At 35.2% G+C, this 21731-nt stretch overlaps 1 protein-coding gene across 14 annotated transcripts in view; it reads right to left on the bottom strand.

Moving 5' to 3' along the window:
* Positions 1-21731, bottom strand: part of homer (protein) — a 351701-nt gene that overhangs the window by 64780 nt on the left and 265190 nt on the right. For 4 of the 14 annotated variants that reach the window (XM_067096694.1, XM_067096697.1, XM_067096696.1 and 1 more), the window contains exon 2: positions 664-710. The exons of the other annotated variants lie outside the window; for them this stretch is intronic. In XM_067096694.1, coding sequence (XP_066952795.1) covers positions 664-689 — 26 coding nt within the window. In that variant the 5' untranslated portion in view covers positions 690-710. The remainder of the gene's footprint in view (positions 1-663; positions 711-21731) is intronic. 14 annotated transcript variants of the gene reach the window in all.

The following is a 21731-nucleotide window of genomic DNA, read 5'->3' as shown; positions in this document are numbered from 1 at the left end:
TAACATCCGTGCGTGCATGTGCGATTTTCAGTTCGTGTGCGAAAGCGTTTGGCTGGCCGAGAGGGTCGGGGGGAAGGGGGAGGTGGAGGGGGGAGACGGAGGGAGGGGAGGCAGCAACCGTAACGAGAAGTCAGTTGCCAGCAAATGATTTTGGAAAACGTTAATTAATTAATGAAACTGTCAGAGAACAAAAAGGAAATCTCCGCTGGAACGGAACGTTTTCACAGCGTGATTGAAAATCCTTGTGTGTGTATTCGGTGCAACACATCGAATACAACTGAAAGGGATTTTTCACGGCAAAGCAAAATGACATCACAATTGGCAAACATGACCGTTACTCGAGCACTGCTTTCAAGATAAAAACGTGCTATTTCCAAATATCACTCTTTCACTTTGGACGCAAAACTTGTCTGAGAAGTTAGGAACCAGTGTGAATTTGAATTCTGTTCTTCTTTAATCAAATGTTAAAAGGGGCATTAACAGTAGATAACAAGACTACTTAAATATACATATACATATATATATATATATATATATATATATATATATATATATATATATATATATATATATATATATAAAAGCTTATAACAACTGGGATATTCTCTATACATTTTCATTAAATATAAAGTATAAATTACTATGGTATTAGTCCTTACTCACCACCAAGAGCCAATCTCATCTTCCATAATTATTTCCAGCCAACTCACCTGAAAGAAAAGGAAAAATTCTGAATTATGTCGATAACGAAAAAAAAGTGAATAAACCTTCCACAAAGAATACTCCTCTTCGGCAGAAGCAAACAAATAATTCTTAAGGCGTTAAATTAGCTACAGTATGCACAAACCGCAATTACAATATGGTTTTACATTTCTCATATTTGAAAATAAATGGAAATGGTTCATAGGAATGGTCGTGGCGTTGGGCATATAAAATACTTTTAAAAGTGCCCACACACTGATCAAATGTCTGAGCTAATGAAGATTTAAATGAACCATTCTGGCTTTTGCTCAATTTCCCAACGTTCCGTTATAATTTCTTCATACCGATGGAGAAGTGGCAATATTTCTTTATTCCCTACACATTAGGAAATCCTTCCCACCTTCCTTAACTTTATTTTTTTAAAACAGTTACCAACGTGCTTATTTAAAAAAAATGTATCGCCCAAGATAAAAAAAAAAAAAACCTGCGTTCGAATGGTAGAGTAAAAGCATTAGGGAAGGTTGTGTCCAATTATCTATGAGCGTGTATGACTATGATTAGATGCATGCAGGATATATGTAAGAAACACACAGAATCAGATACATTCGGGTAACACACAAAAACGTGCCCTAAAACGTGATAAATCAGGTGAGTAATGCTGAAATTCTCCACAGCTACAAAGAGGACGACCTCGTAAACATGATGCATAAATCACAGAAAACATTGTAACTTTTAATGGCGGTCCACGGATACTTAACGCAGTCACGCCTGTCAAAATAGGTGCTTCTGGGCGATATGAAATAAATCGGAACTTCCATATTTTACTGTTACACCTTTCTCTTCATTTACATATATGCCATCTAACGACATTATTTAATTTTTATTGCAAGTAGATCTTTGCAAAAGATTTTATCTTTATTACTAGTTAACTATGCATGAAATGGGTGACGTTTAAGTTGTATGCTATTTTACTTCAATTCTGAAAAGACCCACGAGAAAATTCTCAGAAATGGAAATATATACGAATAAAATATTTCTTTATTCATATATATATATATATATATATATATATATATATATATATATATATATATATATATATATATATATATATATATACATATATATATATATAAAATATATCTATATATATATATATATATATATATATAATATTCATTGTACATATATATAAAATCATGTAGGTATTTAATTTTTCTTAATGAAAAATAATATTTATATATATGTGAAACAGAGCATAGCTGAATTCCATGTCTACGCGTCTATACAGATAATTACAGTTCCCGATACCTTCAAAGAGCAAAATACGAGAGATTTCCAAGATATTAAAGACGAGAGAGAGAGAGAGAGAGAGAGAGAAAGAGAGAGAGAATTTCTTAAAGCCTGCACATTTCTCGCCACATTAAACTTAAGGAATGATGCAGGCTTTTGCCTCTCACAGCTCAATTTCCTAAAACATTTCAAGTCATGGCAGAACATTCTCTCTCTCTCTCTCTCTCTCTCTCTCTCTCTCTCTCTCTCTCTCTCTCTCTCTCTCTCTCTCTCTCCTTTCTCTCCTTACACACCACAATATGAGTGGCTTTTTCTTTCCATCTTCTGTGAAAGGTGTCACTCAAAGAAATTCAACTACTTTCTCATACCATTTCAGAGTTTTGAAAAAGAAAGGACGGAATTCAGAGAGAAAGAGTTACAAAAATTGACTAAAAAATCAAAGTCAGTAAAACATGTAGAGACTGAGAATAATAAAAAAAAAAAAAAAACAGAAAAGACCTCAAACCTTAGCAGAGAGAGAGAAAGAGAGAGACGAATATTAATTAACTCTAAAAATTTAATGGGAAGATCTGAGACATAAAAAAACTGAGAAATCTCTTCCTTCTCAGTTTTTTAATGTCTCAGATCTTCTCATTACTTTATAAAAATTAATATTCGTAATCTCTCTCTCTCTCTCTCTCTATTAAAGTCTTAGGTCTTGCCTTGGGTAAAAAAAATCGGATACGAGCGTCATTAAGAAAAGACAAAGTGCAAACCTCTTTCCGCAAAATTCACATTTCTTACAAAGACGGTTAGTTCTTTGGAACAAAGGCACCAAGAACAGCAACAATACTGGAAATAACAGATGTGATCATGACAAATGCGTAACGCAGTTGAGACAATAACCAAATGCTATTCAGAAAATGGCTATATATAGCCCCGGCAGTGTGATTAAACCTTGTATCCTACTTAGCACATTGAAATGATAACTCAGTGGACGTTTTCGACTTCCAATCTCATTACGATCCTATTAGTGATTTCCTTGAATTTCAGGAATACCCAGTCCGCTATGGAACAGTGTCTAAAGATAGACAGTGATCTAAGGATTTTCTCAGTTTGCCAACATTATTTTTAAAGGGAAAATTATGACCTGGAATACAGACAATTTCAATAGTTTAGAGCACGATTAATTAGTATGAGTACATACAGCTGTAACAATATATTGCTCGTCGTAGAGAGAGAGAGAGAGAGAGAGAGAGAGAGAGAATTCTTAATGGAAAAGACCACTCAAAAATATAGCTACGAAACAAAATATCCGAGAATCATCGAATCAGAGATATCAGAGAGAGAGAGAGAGAGAGAGAGAGCTTATAACACTTATTCTTAGGCGTCACCCCACCCAGAGAGACTAACAGCCAATGTACAAAAACTATAGCCCTTAAGAAATATAGCCAGCTTCCTCTTCAAGTACAGAACACGCCATAACTTTGGCACCCTGGGAGACCGCATGAAGGTAAAAAAAACAACAGAAAACAATATTCCCCTTTGGGAAGCTCCTATGCCTTACAGGGGAAAAAAACAAGTTTCGTGTCCACTGCTATTATTTGGAAAAGAATGAGAGAGGTGTGTCGTTAAATTAAAAGGCGCTCTCAATACTCTCAAAACACGATACTATTGGTCAAGAAATTTTGAATGAGTGTAACTTAATTATAAAAGTTTTAATTAAGTTTCATAAAATACACACACACACATGAACATATGTACGTGCATACATAGATACACATACATACACACATATACACGAGTATATATACATACACATACATGTATATATAAATATATATATTCCTTCCAAAGAAGAAATAAATGTATAATGAATGAATGGTTCTCTTGTCGATCAAACGTTCTCATTTGAGAAACTGTATCCTAACGAGTGTTTCCTTTATTTATAATTATATATAATATATATATATATATATATATATATATATATATATATATATATATATATATATATATATATATATATTTACAAATAAAACAAAACCTAACCTTTGGATTCAGTCTCCAAACAAGAACGTTTGATCGACAAGAGAACCATTCATTCATCATACATTTATTCCTTCTTTGGAATGAAAGTTCTCTTTTCGGAAAACCCGTTCCTCATCTAAAAGCAAGGAGGCCCTTGAAAATCCTGTGATCGCGTTCCTGTTTTTCATTAAAACTGAATGCTTTCTCACTTAATATTTTGGACCTGATTTATATTTTTTCATGCGTGTTCCGCAAATAAAAACGACATAAAATTACTGTAACTTTTTTTATGTTCGTTTCACTGACTACAATACAAAAATAAATAAACAGATCTACATACGTGCGTGCTCTTGCAATTAAACATTTGAATGAAAGTGGAGTCTGTCTACACGTATCTGCGTGATGTCATATGCAACTATGACGTTGATAACTTTATTATACTAATCAAATAACTAATTCTAGTAACACTTCCCTTATGGTAAAATCAATAAAACATATGTCTTTCCTTTCTCTTCTCTCTCTCTAATATATATATATATATATATATATATATATATATATATATATATATATATATATATATATATATATATATATATATATATATATATATATATATATATATATATAATATATGTGTGTGTGTGTGCTGAAAATTTTTCATTTTTCAGTCCATCATCCATAAAATCAAAAAGAAAATGTATGTATGTATGTATGTATGTATGCATATATGAATGTATATATACATAAATTAATATATATATATATATATATATATATATATATATATATATATATATATATATATATATATACATATACTGTAAATGAAATATTCGTCAGTAAAAATTTCATTTTGCAGTCCTTCATCCATAAAATCCCAAAAGAAAATGTTTCATACCTGACGCACAGAGAAGAATATTAAAAAAACCTCATCATTCCACTCGACAAGTGTGGTTTGTTTAAAGTTGAATCAATCTCCGAGGGACCACGCTCTAACTGATCTCCAGATGATATTTGTCATAATCCACGTCCACTTGTTTGCATGAAAGTCTCTCAAATAAAAGAGACGATTCTCTTTCCATTTTCAACCGACCAAACAGCTGGCCACGGTCTGGTCTTCTCGGGTAAAACGGGCAGCACGATCGATTGGATGCGCGTTTGAGTGAATTTTTCAGTGATATTTGCAGATACTTCAAAACAGCACCTTTACAAAATAACTTTATATACAAAGTTGGGAAAAACTGACTATGCCACATCACAGATCTCTTTTGCTAGCTTCCGAGAAGAGAAACAGCCGCTAAATAAACACCCACGAAGCTACCTGTTAACCAATAAATTTTTGAGATGTTATAGTTAGCAATTTCTTTTGCCGTAATTCCGCAAGCTAGACATTACCCTCGGTGATTGTGATAACGGCTTGTCTGTTACAATTCAATTTCAGGTTCATGAACAGCGCGTATCAGTTACCACTTATGCAAGTGTTATGTTTCATTTTTTGCAAATCCAACAATTCCCTTTCACTTTACACTTCAAGTGCAAAAGAAACGCTCTTGTTCATTTCTCAGCTCATCCTTCGACCGGTGATTCTGATAAACCCGTCTTGTCAGACATTTTAACAAGTTAAAAACTCTTCCCGGACTGCTATTCTTTAATCCTCTTTGAGAACTTTTTCAGTAATGCTGCAAAATAAAAACTTTTAGATCACCTTATTCCGCACAGACCAGATTATGGTTATCTCGATTTCCAAGAGTGTTTGTTTGCGAGAATGTGTTTAAATCTTGGAAACAAAAATCAGAAATACCAAATATATCGGAATAGCTTATTTTCCCTGAGAGAGAGAGAGAGAGAGAGAGAGAGAGAGAGCCACAAAACAAGAGGCGAAAACATCTGGATGTAATGAGACACACGTGCTGCTCCTACTCCTGTAGCCTCTTTTTCTCTCGTCCTGCCATTAACGACATTGTGGTAATTGCATTACATTATACCCTCTCTCTCTCTCTCTCTCTCAAGGCTGGGGATATTCAATTATTCTGGCAAATCAATCATGATACGCCGTAAAGGAAGACGTTAGAAGAATCTGGAAGAGTTAAACGTGCTCACATCAGTGCACATATGTCGAGATCTGGAGACCTGAAGTTTGAAAACCTTCACAGTTCTGCTTATGGGACCAACTTAAAGATTACTTTAATTTACAAAATTTCCATCAGATTAACGTAAAATTTGGCTGGTAAAAAATCGACTGCTTTTAACATTTGACTGTTGGTGAGCTCTAAAAATAATCCAAAAAGGCTTGCTATTTTTATGGGGTTAAAATTTCATATTTGACGAAATAACGAGTATCATTCACAACATATTTTGTGAAAAGAACAACTAAATGATATAAAATTATTTTATTAAGTGGCACCAGACCTTCATAACAAAACGTTAAGGGTTAAACGTTAACCAATATAATTTCAAAATATCTTCACGGAGGGAGAGAAGACAAAACCACTAATATCCACGTAAAAAATAAAAAAAAAAATACTACGACCGCAATATGATCAACTAGTGTCACGTCAAGAAGACGTACTAATATCATACATCAACGTACATCAACTTGGAGAGACGGAAATGACGGAAATTTTTGCAACGTAAATTAAAAAAAATACTCTGTTAAGTACAATCTTTAAGGGCTGCTCCGGGAGGGAAGACCCTTACTGGCATAAGGCCAGCTTATCACCAAACAGCAACGCAGGCATAGACAGTACAGTCAAAAGCTAAAAACCAAACTGTAATGAACATAAAAAATCCCAAATTCAAGGACGAGAATACATTTTCATAAGCGGCTTACATAAAATGTGTAAACACAAATATACAAAGGGCTAAAACAATTGTCAATGACCATAAAAACATTATAATTATGACAGCACGAAACCAAGTCATATGCCTAACATCGGTTTGAGTACTTTTAGTAATGTTATGTTTTCTGACAATACATGAAGACCATAAAATAGCTCGTTCTCTCTCTCTCTCTCTCTCTCTCTCTCTCTCTCTCTCTCTCTCTCTCTACACACACACACACACACACACACACACATATATATATATATATATATATATATATATATATATATATCATATATATATGTATATATATATATTATATATATATATATATATATATATATATATATATATATATATATAATATATATATATATATATATACATACAAAGGACAATCACCTTCGATTCAGCAGTTGAAGGACAACTGTGTGTGTGTGTGTAAATGTGTAGATGAGAGAGAGAAGAGAGAGAGAGAGAGAGAGAGAGAGAGAGAGGAGGAGGAGAATCAGGAATCGGTCTCTCTAGGACATATAGTCTAAAGACCTAAGAAAAACAGATAACACGACAATAAAAAAGGCGATCATGGCCTGTATACTAATAGCCATAAAAGGAAAACAGTCACAGTAAAAGACAGGAATTGTTTTCTGAATTCCAACAAAGACTGAGAGAGAGAGAGAGAGAGAGAGAGAGAAGTCAAGCTAACAAAGCCTGCTAGTAAACATCTTAGCATAACTAGTTTAGAAGTTTTAACAGATGGTACCGTTCACAATACTAAAATATATAAATCCTACATTTGTTTGCAATTAGCAGCAAGTTTTTAAAACATATGATTAGCTGGATACTCTGGTTATTATTATTATTATTCAGTAGCTGAAACCTATTCATATGGAACAAGCCCACTGGGGCCAATGACTTGAAATTCAAGCTTCTTTACCTTAGAGGGCTACACTGTCCTGTACGAAAATCTATAAAAAACGGCACGCATATATGAATACTGCAAAGAGCATATCTTTGTTCTAATTATAATTAGTTCTCGTTACATATCTAAAGAGCAGACTTCGTCTCTAGAAATGCAAAGAGGATGCCGAAAACATTACGGCTTCTCCTTCCACCTTCCCCTTCCAATGACACAGTTCCTGGAACTTCTCGACTCTCACCTACATCAGAAGAGGAGCAAAAGCCGGGCGCCATAAAAGAGAGGTTATGGGCAGAAGAGGTCGGGTTTATTCTATATTAGGTATACTTTCTTTTTGAAGATATCGGTTTATTTGCCGTACACTTTCGGGTTGGGAAGCCGTAACCTCTGTTCCTTAAACCACTAGCTAAGTTATTTTATGATGCTAACTCCCTTTCCTTTAATGCTATATTATGTATAATCCCTGATGCTGTGGCCGCGATTTTTATGAAAGTTGAACTTTTTTTTTAAATTTTTTTTTACAATATGTGGCCTTAAAGCTGAATGCTTTTTGTTAGGAGTCTAATTTCATTTTCAAGTATATCACGTTTTAGGATTTTTCATTCCTAAAATACTGGTTCTTTAGGATAAGTATTTACTCTTTCTTAAGACAGTTGTGTATCATTAAGTTGTAGACATCGGAAGTTAAATGTATATATTTATACAGGCACCCCTATATAATTTAATCTTATAATTTAATATAAAATTATTTAATATAAAATTATTCAAAACCATACGTAAACATTTTATCTTAGTCTCAGAATGAAGAAAATTAGCAAGAGCACTTCATTTTGATGTATTAAAAAGTTGTCATTTACAACTACCAAAATTTCCTTGGCCAAAACAAAGGCATCATCTATTGCCAAGCAAATTCATACTCACATGTCATATTAGCAACAAAAACATAGCAGAAAATTGCTGTGAAACATCTCACTGGTCCCCCACAAACTACTCGTGAGGACATGGAAAAAGCCGACGAAAATAAACTAAGCAAATAAAAACAAGAGCCGAGAAACGAAAATAAATAAACTCTCCTCTCTCTGCAGGCAAAAAGATGGCGTCACTGGATTTGTCTCGTCAAAATGTACGCGTGAACACAACGATAACACGAAAATATGTAGGATAGGAGCATGCATGAACACGCACGCACCGTAAATATCACTCTTATTGTCGGGAACAACGAAAACGTCGAGTTTTTATTTCCCTGTGCTAACAGTCTGATGTTATTCATCTCTCTCTCTCTCTCTCTCTCTCTCTCTCTCTCTCTCTCTCTCTCAACAACAGAAAAGGATTTTATGCATGAATAAATCAAGCAGTCTGAAATAAAGTTTCAGGGATTCAGTTTCGAAATATAATAAAAGTCAGCAAATCAAAAAGCCCTAGGGTAGTATAGGATGCGAGAAGACTAAACAAAAATACATGTGTGTGTGGAGAGAGAGAGAGAGAGAGAGAGAGAGAGAGAGAGAGGAGAGAGAGAGAGAGAGAGAGAGAGAGGCATACCTCCTGACAACCAAGAGATGGACGAGCCGCTTACCTTCACAAGGGATTACCACAAACATGTTCTATTAATACTCTTGTTATTAAATATAAATGGCCAACATTATCATCCACAATAACCGTATGTTCCTGCGGCAGAGATCAAAAGACCAAGCGGACATCTAAACAGAATGTTTAAATGTGGAAAATTAATGTCATTTCAGTGCAAAGGTAAGGTACATTTGAATGTTAGGATATTTGAGTTAACATAACATGAATGCAAAGTGGGAGGGGGCGTTACACACGAGAGTAATGCTTAACATTTATATGATGAAGCTGCTAAATAAATGCGAAGAATATCAGAGGCAGTTATAACAGATAAATAAGAGAAAGCAGTCGGAATGAAAGACAGACATAGTTATATAAGTAGTAGTAATAATAAATTGTAGTAGCTGAACAGGAGGAAAAACTGATAAGAAAAAAAAAAAAACATAAAAAAGGGGTCCACAGACAATACAATGTTTGATGAGAATGTGAGCACGAATTCTGGGGCGGAAAGAACCTGTCCCGAAGCGAAGTGAATGCAAAGAGAAAAGTTGATGCGCTTGGAGCTTCACATAAAATGGAAAGATGCTGTACGAGGAGAATACATAGTCTTGTGTCGACACCGATTTTGAATCTCGGAGAGAGAGAGAGAGAGAGGGGCAGGGGGCGGGGAGGGTGGTAGGCCAGTATGAATAGAGCATGAGTTGAATTTGAATGTAAATCTTAGAACGGATTAGGAAATGACTACTGACAACGTGATGAAGACCACTGTAAAGTTCAAGGACATAACCAAATCGTATTCTTCCTCTCTTCAAGTAACTTAAAAGCCAACATAAATTTATTCTTACATCAATGAAACTGAAACACTCTTTACACTCTTGAAACAGGAAGTTCGATACGAGAGAAGTTTTAAGTTCAACTTCCATTAGGAGAATGCTGACCTCGAAGAAATACACAAAAGATGAAGAAGAAAAACGGAGAGAGAGAGAGAGAGAGAGAGAGAGAGAGAGAGAGAGAAACGACCTCAGGAGCGCAATACGGTGACCTGATGGCGTTTTGCAATCCTTAAGGCCGAATCTGTAATTCAGTCGACATGCAAGGTACACGTTTAGCCAACTTATATATTCTGATGCTGTACACGCATTAAGTGCAACCCCACCCGTTCTCTCTCTCTCTCTCTCTCTCTCTCTCTCTCTCTCTCTCTCTCTCTCTCTCTCTCTCTCTCTCTCTCTCTGTGCTGAACAATTCATCTGAATGATAACCACTGAGCCCCAGACACCACTTTTCCTTTACTTAACGTAAAACATAATTTAATAAAGTGGTCTCGCTGGTTCGGAGGTTATCCATCTCGCCGCACAATCAAGACACACGGAGATCAATCGCACCGGGTGAGAGAAACGATTTAGGTCGGTTATCTGTGAAATCCATTTCGGCTCTTTTGATCCAGGTAGTGAATGAAAGGTCTCTCGTATGAAAATAAAATGGGTGAGCCTTCAATATCAAATATGGTTCTACAGATGGGGTCAATTTACGGAATAAAAATCGGGTTACCTGGCAAAACGGATCGGTTGAATCACTTACAAATATAAAAGGATGAACTCACACACACACACACACACACACACACACAATAGGTTCACTACACGAAATTAAAGTGGGGTTACTTGGCAAAATATATCGATAAAATCACCTATATATAATTGTGAACAAAGCATTCACTTCCATGTTATGCCACTGGAACACGTGATGTATAAACGCAGATGTACCACACGGAAAAGTGAAAACTAACTGGTTTCGTCTTCAGTTTTCCAAGACTTCTCCAAGAAATGTTTTAAGAAGCTGCAGACTTTTAGTTGTTGTGTTAAGAATTCATCTACACACACACACACACACACACACACATATATATATATATATATAGGAAAAATTTATAGGACAAATTTATATAAGAAAAATTCTATTGAAGGTGCCTAGAGAGAGAGAGGAGAGAGAGAGAGAGAGAGAGAGAGAGAGAGAGAGAGAGAATTGATGATCAGATCCTATGACAAAGACCTTACTCACATTCAAGAAAAAACTGAAGCGTATCACAGCACAAGGTCCTGGGATGTGAATTTACACTTTGATAAGAAGTACCTTTCCCAAAAACAGAAAATATCCGCATCTTTAAGTATTTCCCAAATTATTCCAAGTTATGCATGGAAACATATAACCTACTTTCAGCTATGTTCCACCACACCTGTGGTGCTCCTTCGTCAAATTTATAACCTATATTTACAACAGTCCCACACTATTCGAAATAATCGCCAAAAAAAAAGTCCTCCGCCCTAAGCCAAACCTATTCGGCAGGATGTATTAATACAATGGCATGAATCGATATTCAATACGCATTGCGTATGTGAATGCCCTCGTAACAGTAGGAATGGAATGCAATCCATCAATCTGGCCGTGAAATATGCCACTGTGCTTGACGTGTGCGTGTCCTGCTTTCAATGTGGTCTAGCTATGAAACAACCTTTCGCCAATTCTGCTCTTTTTCTATTCCATGTTTACATTCAGAACTACACCTTCGCCAGAGGAAGGGTATAAAGTCAAAATGCCCGATGGTTGCTCTGGTAAGCCATGAGGTTCCGAAAAACTGTTTTCAATTTCGTACTGAATCTCTAATAAAGCCGGGTAAAAACATCTTAAAAATTCACATGAAATAATATGACGGCGATGATTATGGTGGGTGGTAAATGTTTTTCCCATGGAATTAACGTAAACCTCCGTAAAAGTAACTTCCCATATTATATGATTCACATAATATTACGGTATGTGTGAAACAAAAATATTTAAGCCTTCATCATATAACTTGACTTTGTGCATGACTCAAGATTCGAAAAAGATCTTAAAATTCATATATGTGTAATTATATATGTGTATATGTATATATATATATATATATATATATATATATATATATATATATATATATATATATAATATAATGTATCACACCACAATATCCTACAATGTCCATTCACACCTTTATGAGGTAGTACCTTTCGGAAAAACAGAAAACATCCGTACCTTTAAATATTTGCCGATTTATTCCAAGTTATGCATGGAAACATAAAACCTATTTTCGGCAATATTCCACCACAGCTGTGGCGCCCCTTTATCAAATTTGCAGCAAATATTTACAATTGCAGATCAATGATATTCGAAATAATCGCCAAACAAAAGTCCTCCGCCCTAAACTAAACCCATTCGGCAGGATGTATTAATACAATGGCATGAATCGATATTCAATATGCATTGCGTATGTGAATGCACTCGTTACAGAGGAAATGGAATGCAATGCATCAATCTGGCCGTGAAATATGCCACTGTGCTTGACGTGTGCGTGTCCTGCTTTCAATGTTGTCTAACTGTGAAACAACCTTTCCCCGGCTCTGCTCTTTTTCTATTGCATGTTTACATTCCGAGCTACACTTCGCCTGGGGAAAGTTAGTTAAAACGTCCGTTGGTTGCTCTGCAAAACCATCAAGTTCCCAGAAACTGTTTTTAATTTCGTACTAAATCTCTAAAACAAGCTTGGCAATAGCATCACAAAAAATAAAAATAAACAATGAAACAATACGATGATGATGATGATGATGATGATGGTGATGGTGGTGGTGGTGGTGGTGGTGATACAAGGATGAAATATAACAGCAATTACGCAAATTCTCATACAATAGAATTAAAATAATCCACCATAAAAGTAACTTGAAACACTGTGATTCCCTAAACATTACAACACACGAAAAGCACGGCTATTTGAGCTGTCACTATAATGCTTCACTATTTGTCCGGACGACAGCAAGAGCGAGAAAAAGAGAGAGCGAGAGAGCCAGAGCAATCAGATTAAACTGACACAATTAATGCATGCATACTGACTTTCGTAAAAATGCATCAGTTGCTCCAGTCCCTTTTCCTGAACAAGATGATTGCTCGCTGGCCCTTAATCCAAGTGATAATTACGAAGTCACAACGGAATAAAGGCAAGAGAAGGCGACTACTGAATTTGACCCCTGACCTTCTCGGACGCAAAACTGAAATAATAATCGAGAACCTTCCTCCATTTAGATAAAACTGCGTCTGAAAGGATTAACACGAATGCGCGCGAACAAAATAAGTCTGATGTTGACAAATCGAACATCACTTCAGTTTCTGCTAATGTTGGATATTGTAATTGCTTTCCGTGTGAATTAGAAATACAAAGCGTTAACTCAAATGTCCGCAAAAGAAATAAAACAGATGACAAAGAATTCAACTTGATCGAAGAGCTTTGTCATAACCGTCCCGTTTCTCTTATTCCTAAAAATAATGAAATTTCTTGACCTTTTCTCTCCGTGCCAGATTTAAACAATATTCTCCGACAGGGGCAAAATTTAGCAAAGTAAATGAGTGAAGGACAGAAACCAACTATATTGAATCTTGCGAGTTGGACAGCAATTGTAATGCAGAGTGGGGTATAAAATGAGGAAAAAAAATTACTCTTAGAACATTAAGGTTGATCAGAACATTCATGCACAAAAACGGAATGATTTCATATATTTCAAAACTTTATCCTGAATCCAACTGAGACCTCGTAAGTAAGAGCTACTGTAAGAGACCTAAGCTCAGATCTTTCTGAAACCAGATTCTTAAACGGAGAGACCCAACAACTGGTGTGGCATCAGAAGTGGTCCCATCTCTGGCTTTGCTCACGAAAGCAGTTTATCTCTGTTATCTAACACACTCTACAAGCGCCCATAGAGCACAAGGCAAGTTACACTGAATAAATGCCACTTTCTCCTTTCTGTGTGTGTGTGTTAAAGCTATTTTCACTGTAGATTGCTGTACTTTAAAATTAAAAGCGACGCTGTATTCCACTTTATAGCTAGAAAGTCCTTTCCTTTTATTATTTGCTATTTATTCCATATTCAACTTGAAAGCACCGAATCCGAGTAACCTAATTCACGTACGATGGAAAAATACATAAGCCCGTTTTATTAACAGCCACATCACAAGTATGCCGCAAAAGAGAATAAATAACCATATTACCGTATTTATGCTAGTCAACACACATGCAAGATCTGCCCTGTTTCTACGCAAGTCATATTTTCAGATAATATTGAGGAAAATACTTTTTTTCTAACGAAAAAGTTCATACTTAATCCATTCTCTAAAGTCTCAAAGAGCAATGCTAATGACAGTTGTTGATTAAAAACAGCAATTAAAAATTATACACCCAGGGAATTTGTGCTTCCCACTCATCAGATAAAATATAAACTGGTTAACTGTTTGCGGGAAAAAGCTACAAACTGCGGGAAATGTGTTCAAGGTGGACTCAGATTGCCAACAATTTCAGAAAGGTGAACATATCAACAACTGTTCCAACACATGAGCGTCTACACACAATATTTAAATTAAAATAAACAAATAAGTAAACAATTACATATATGCATACATTAGAATCTTTGCTTTATGCTTTACCTAATTACACAAATGGAAAATGAATTAAATGTAAAATGCATTTACTGAAGTAAAATATGTCAAGTGACAAACTTTTATACTAACAATATTTACGTATATGAGAGAGAGAGAGAGAGAGAGAGAGAGAGAGAGAGAGAGAGAGAGAGAGAGAGAGAGAGAGAGAGAATATAACGTCACACCAGCCAGACCAACTCGTAAAATCTTTTAGATCCTTAGGGCATACATCTTAGTTGCAGAAGACACAAGGGTCTCCGGTTGTTAAAACCACACAAAGCGCAGCACGAGGACTTTTGCTATTACCGACTATATCTTTCGTCGCTGCTTTAGAAATTAGTGTCAGCACTTGGCTGACAGGTCAGACAGGGACTAAGGCACAATATTTCGACAAAAACAACACTTGCTAGAAAATAGTCAATGAAAATTCCAACACTTATCACGAAATTGTCTTAAATGTTTCAAAAATAGAAAAATGTTACTTGGTCAAATAAAAGTTACAACCCCAAATTATATACTTCGGTAGCCACTAGAGTACTTCAGACCTACTTAGTGGTCGAAATTTTGTTCTCATGAGCTTTTCAGTATCATATTATGCAGTTCGATTACAATGAAACTATACAAACAAACCACTTCTCCATGCGTAAATAAATAAATCAATAAATAATATGTGTGTGTATATATGTATGTGTGTATATATATATATATATATATATATATATATATATATATATATATATATATATATATATATATATATATATATATATATATAATATATAATATGTGTTGACGCATCATGGAAAAACCGACCCCAAGCGAGAATATTCAAGGAAAAAACTAACGATCACTTCTTAACCCTCTGTCTTACGGCCGGTTTGTTATTAACTTAATCTTTCCCATCACGACTCCCCATGCATTCACGAATAATCATTAGGTTACAAAGGAAGCTAGCTCCCCGTCATAAATGTAAAGTTTATAAACTGCATCCAGCGCTTCTTGTGTCAAAGAGATGAAAGCGCCGTCGAACCCTTCTGTGCATCCTATAAATAAACAACAATGACCGATTTCAAACGTCACAACAAATATAATGAACTAACACCGATTGGTTCCCTGTTACTACACAGCAGAAAAAACACCACATGCGTATTTCGCTTAATACAATGCTGGTCCTGATTCCACGTCACAGAGAGCAAGTTGAATCAGCTGATTCCGAACAATTGAATAAATATGGCAAATCCGTAACGCAAAAAAAAAAAAAAAAGTTTATCAAGTGAACTCTTTCTACTGGCCTGAATAAACAAAGGCTTACCCATGGACACATTCACTTCATCAAACAATAAATGACGCTTACTAATGCTATATTTAGGAGTGTTCAAGGTTTGGTTTGGCAGATTTAGAATTTAAGAACAGATGAACTGATTTATCCAATTACATACTTTCTCTCTCTCTCTCTCTCTCTCTCTCTCTCTCTCTCTCTCTCTCTCTCTCTTGTAGCAAATATTACAATGAACAGAGAATCTTGCGCTAATTATAAATATTGAAGCAAAGTCTGAAAATTTTATGGAATGATGGACTGCATACGCTAGAGCCAAAGTCCATATGAAATAGACAGTAGGCTAATTTTACCGCGTATATCACACGTCACAAAAACCATTGAATATCAAAGGATATTAAAAATAAGACAATAAAGGAAAGCAAATAGTTAGTTAAATCGAAAACAACTGATAGACGTCATACATTCTCTCAGGTGAATAAATGCCATTAAAAATATCCAACTGTCGTGAAAAAAAGATTAACTTTCGTACACAATTTTTTTTCTTGCGAATACAAACTAAATTCCAATTTTGGTCCATCTCCCGCTGTTTCTGTTTTAAATAAATGAAACCCTACTTTTAAATCGGATAATTAATTTCTTGTATTGTTTATTCACAAGGCGAAACATTAATTCATGGCATCTGTTAAAAAAATAAAGGAACAATGATTTTACATATATTTCAAAAAACACAAAATTCAAGTGCTAACAAAATTATAAGGCTTGAATAGTGAACTCTGATGGTTTAGGACTGCTGTAAAGGAACTATGAACTAAAAAGTATTATATGTTTATTTTTGTTGGGCAACCATGAAAACACTCAATCTACATAAGAGCTGGATTGAAATCAAGGCTGTGAATTCCTATATTACTGTTTACTTCTATATGAGGAACATGTTTCCAACTAAACGTTAATTTTTGGATATAAACTAAAATGTATTCCACTTTATATAATGGACTGCAGTGGTGTAATTCCATGAGAGAGAGAGAGAGAGAGAGAGAGAGAGAGAGAGAGAGAGAGAGAGAGAGAGAGAGAGAGAGACTGGAAAAGATTGGAAGTTTGCCGATACCCTAGGGCCACTTCATACTACGAAACCTTAATAAGAGAGAGAGAAGAGAGAGAGAGAGAGAGAGAGAGAGAAAATGGAAGTCCTTCTATCCATACCCGGATTGCACCCCTCGCACAATAATTACACCCTTTCAAAGGGAGTGAGGTTTTAAAGTGTGCTTTTAGCCTAAGGAGCTGCTAAGCACGACCGTTTGGGAGGAAAAAGGGGAGAGTTTCATGCTCTTTTTATTTAGTTCGCCAATTACCACTTTCGGCCTTTCTCTCTCTTAAAAAAAAAAAGCCATTTATACACATTACACATAATTGCATTCTGAACTTTTTGGCAATTACGTTAACGAAAAATGGGGACTTTTCCGCCTGGGGTCGAGCTACAAAAATACAGTACATACTGTACAGTAAAAATATACATAACCATCATCACCAACCTCAACAAAAGCAATAATAATAATAATAATAATAATAATAATAATAATAATAATTCAGCATTAACAACAATATGGCCACAAGAACTTATCGATTATTACCAAAATCACTCCAGGCATTACGCCGAGTAACAAACATTTTCCTTAACGAGATTTGCTTCGTTGCAATTACGAAAACATTACACCTAATGAGTTGACTTGAAAAAGCATAAGAAAGACACAATTGTAATCGCGAAAAAGAAGTATATCATTAAGGCAGAACTTGAACATACAACAAAAAAAAAAAATGTAAACAACAGACCGGGGAACGAGTCAAGAGGGTTCAAACAAAGTCTAATTAACGTAGTTAGGAAATCCATCTGACGGTGGCAGAAGATGAAGAAGAAGAGAGGAGGAGGAAGAAAAAGACTTTCTGCCTCTCCAAGAACTATATTTAGACTTTCAGATTCGCTCACAACTGGAAGGTAATCTTTAAGATGAGCGCAATCTTCGCCACTAGGACACGGGCTTACCCGGCCTAATGCCTACCTCTTCCCACAGCATTATCAAACGCTCTTGGGATAATACCTAGTGGTCCAAATGACTAAGACTCATACACAGTATCACTGTAACTGCTGCATGCATAATGTGGAACAACACTGCATCAGAGTTACAGCCCACTTCTGCACACAAACCGAAGATATTGTACTCGTTAAGACATGTGTCGGTTATAAGCACGAATTCTGATCATGGGATTTGACATGGTGACCAATCATACATAACATGTACAAAATTTTACACCATAATATTTATATGTATATGTGTACACGCAGACACATATACATACACATATATACTTTATATGTAGGTATATAATGTACGTATGTTTATCCGCTCACTACTATGAGGAAAAATGTTAGCAAATGGTCCTGATTCGTTTAGTCTATTCGTCTATTTTCCAAAGAACTAGTGCAATGCTAAGTTACACGATAGGACGAAAGCAAAATGCATTCAAACGTAAAAAGTTTCACAAAGACTGTTGACTCCTGTGACGAGTAGGCGGAGGTTTTATTTCGACAGAGAGCATGCTAATCAAATCTTGTTTTCCCAGTTCATCTGACCTGGATTATTTCTTAATGGGAAATACACGCATGTCGTTTTGCTTTCATTTGGAAGAAGATTCACTTCACACTTTGCTTTTATAATCTGTAGAATTTACATAATTTTTTTCTTCAACAACGGGATCATGTCATAAACTTATTCGCTTTCGAGTTGTAGATGCACGTATAAGATATTAGGCCAAGGTCTAGAACTTGAATTGGGCACTAGGCACCAACGAGCATATTTCTCCGTTTTCTCGTCATATAACTTGAGGGCAAAGCTGGCATGATTCTAAATATGACGAACTCGAACACTCATTTCGATGAACAACCCCATAAGGACATCATAAACTAATTCATAACATATCTCCATAATAATAACCTTTTCCACATCACTGAAACCAAGTGCTGATCGAGCCACTACAACTGAGTACTCGATGATACATCTCCTTGAATCTTATCATTCGGTGTTGCTCAATCTAAACCTCTGAAATTCTAAGCTTTGTATAAACTATTCAAGTAAGGCTGCAATTAATTTACCTACTTCACTGCTGCATGTATCTTGGAAATGCTCTCTTCTCCGTGTATAGTGTCATAATATGTCTTGAAAATGCTTTGCCTCCAAACAGCGTCATGGGTACATTATGTCAAAAAGCAGAGAGAGAGAGAGAGAGAGAGAGAGAGAGAGAGAGAGAGAGAGATATTATATTAAGACGAAGCGTATTCCTACAGAACTCGAGAAGCATAACTGATTTGTTTCAGATACACCATTAAATGGAAACACAACAAATGTAAAACGTCACTAATGAAAACTCGTCAATCAAACTATAGCGTGATTGACAACAGACGAATTTGTATTCCCAAATCTCTGTTCTCCATAGTGTTCCTCCTTTAAAATTTTAAACAGACTATGTCTGGCAATTACTGAAAGGAGTATTTATCGACAAAACAAGTTTTGAGTCTCTCTCTCTCTCTCTCTCTCTCTCTCTCTCTCTCTCTCTCTCTCTCTCTCTAATACAGTGCTGATGGTACCGTTACATTATTCACCTTGCATCTCAGTTCGACACCTGCGTGATCCTCTGAAGAATCCTTGTAAATGACCTTGAAAAGGAGAATACCCAATTCATTTCCGTAAGATGAAATACAGTATATATATACCATATATGACATAAATAGAAACATGCATAATGGCGTGAATTCTCGCCGTTACTTAGCAAACCATCTTATCCCCTTTGGTTCCCCAAAAACTTATTCCACCACGGCATCATATTCTCGTGAATGGTGTAAAACACGGAAATAACCCAGAAGGAGAAATGCGGGGAAAAAGCAACCTTACATCCCCTTTCCAAGAGGTTCAAAATGGAAGATACGGGGATACGAATATCTCTTTCCTTCGCGAGAGGATGATATGCTTTGAAACCCGACCTCCTTCAACTAAACTTCTTAGAAACGAAATGGAAGAAAACATTTCGGATTTTAATTTAGTTAGTTTTGTGTATTATTTTTAATCTGACAGGCAGACCTCGCGGAAGATGCGAATTTTTTCAGATCCATTCAGAGATTCGTAAGTTTTTTCGAATATATTTCCCAGGACATACACATTTTACTGCAATACTTCTCTCATACACATTGGAATGACACTTCCTTTGTCTGCCTTTCATTCCACCTCATTTCTCTTCGGAACTCAAGCGTGTATTTTGAAGGTTCCTTACACCTACTGACTGATAATTTCTTCGTATTCAAGAAGGCTGTGTGAACAGAGGTTTGTTTGTTTGTTTGTACGTATGTATGTATGTATGTATGCATGTATGCATATATGTGTATATATATATATACATACATATATATATATATATATATATATATATATATATATATATATATCTATATATATATAGAGAGAGAGAGAGAGAGAGAGAGAGAGAGAGAGAGAGAGAGAGAGAGAGAGAGAGAGAGAGAGAGACTCAAAGGTATCAAACTACAACTACCCATTTCATATCGAATTCACTATAATTTTGAAATAAATTACGCCTAAAGAGAATAATATATGATAATTACGCCTGGATTTGAAATTATGCCGTTCGAGTTTAATACTGAGGAAATAAGTACTTATCCACTGGGATAGTTTTTATTAGCCGGAAGGGTAAGCCGCTGTATCTCTGTTAAGAAGATTAGTTCCTAGTTGGGTAAGTCATAATTTGGACAATCATATCAACGTACTCGGTTTCATTTTGCCATCATACTCGCAGTGATATAGTATTCAACTATGATCGCAAGTATGTATGTATAAATAAAGATTATACACATACACACACATATATACAGTATGTATATATATATATATATATATATATATATATATATATATATATATAAAATACTATATAAAATCATATATATATATATATAAAATACTATTAAAAAAATCATGATTAAGTGACAAAATGTACTTAAATAAATACCTATACACACACACACACACACACATATATAAAAGCAACTATGGTATAGTACCATGAAAGACTATAATTGTCATGTATATATATATATATATATATATATATATATATATATATATATATATATATATATATATATATATATATATATATATATATATACACACATACATACATAAGTATCTATATATTCTATATATAGTGTCTAATGAAGTCAAATTAGCAATTATAACAAGAAAAGTGGTAGCTAAATAAGAAGAGAAAAAATAGTTATGGCTGAACTACAGTTACCGTACGAGGCGGGTTGAGATGCTGATAGTAAATATAAAAGACTATGGTATGTTGAGATGTTTTCGCCATGCGGAGAGAACGTGAGAAGATAAGATTGGTGGAAAAGGAGCTGCTGAAAGGGAAGAGGAAAGCAAAGCCTAAATTCTGCCAAGGTATTAAAGTAGCAGAGGAGTAAGGAGGATCAATATTCAAAAAGTTCGAAACTATGCAGCCAAAGGATGGATGTGGTCTGCACCTTGCTTCATCGTTAAGTCATGGCTTCGAGTGCTCTAATCCTTCAAAACCAAAGAT

This window comes from Macrobrachium rosenbergii, chromosome 53, assembly GCF_040412425.1.
Source record: "Macrobrachium rosenbergii isolate ZJJX-2024 chromosome 53, ASM4041242v1, whole genome shotgun sequence".
In the NCBI taxonomy this organism is placed as follows: domain Eukaryota; kingdom Metazoa; phylum Arthropoda; class Malacostraca; order Decapoda; family Palaemonidae; genus Macrobrachium; species Macrobrachium rosenbergii.
This window is presented reverse-complemented; position numbering and strand designations above follow the sequence as displayed.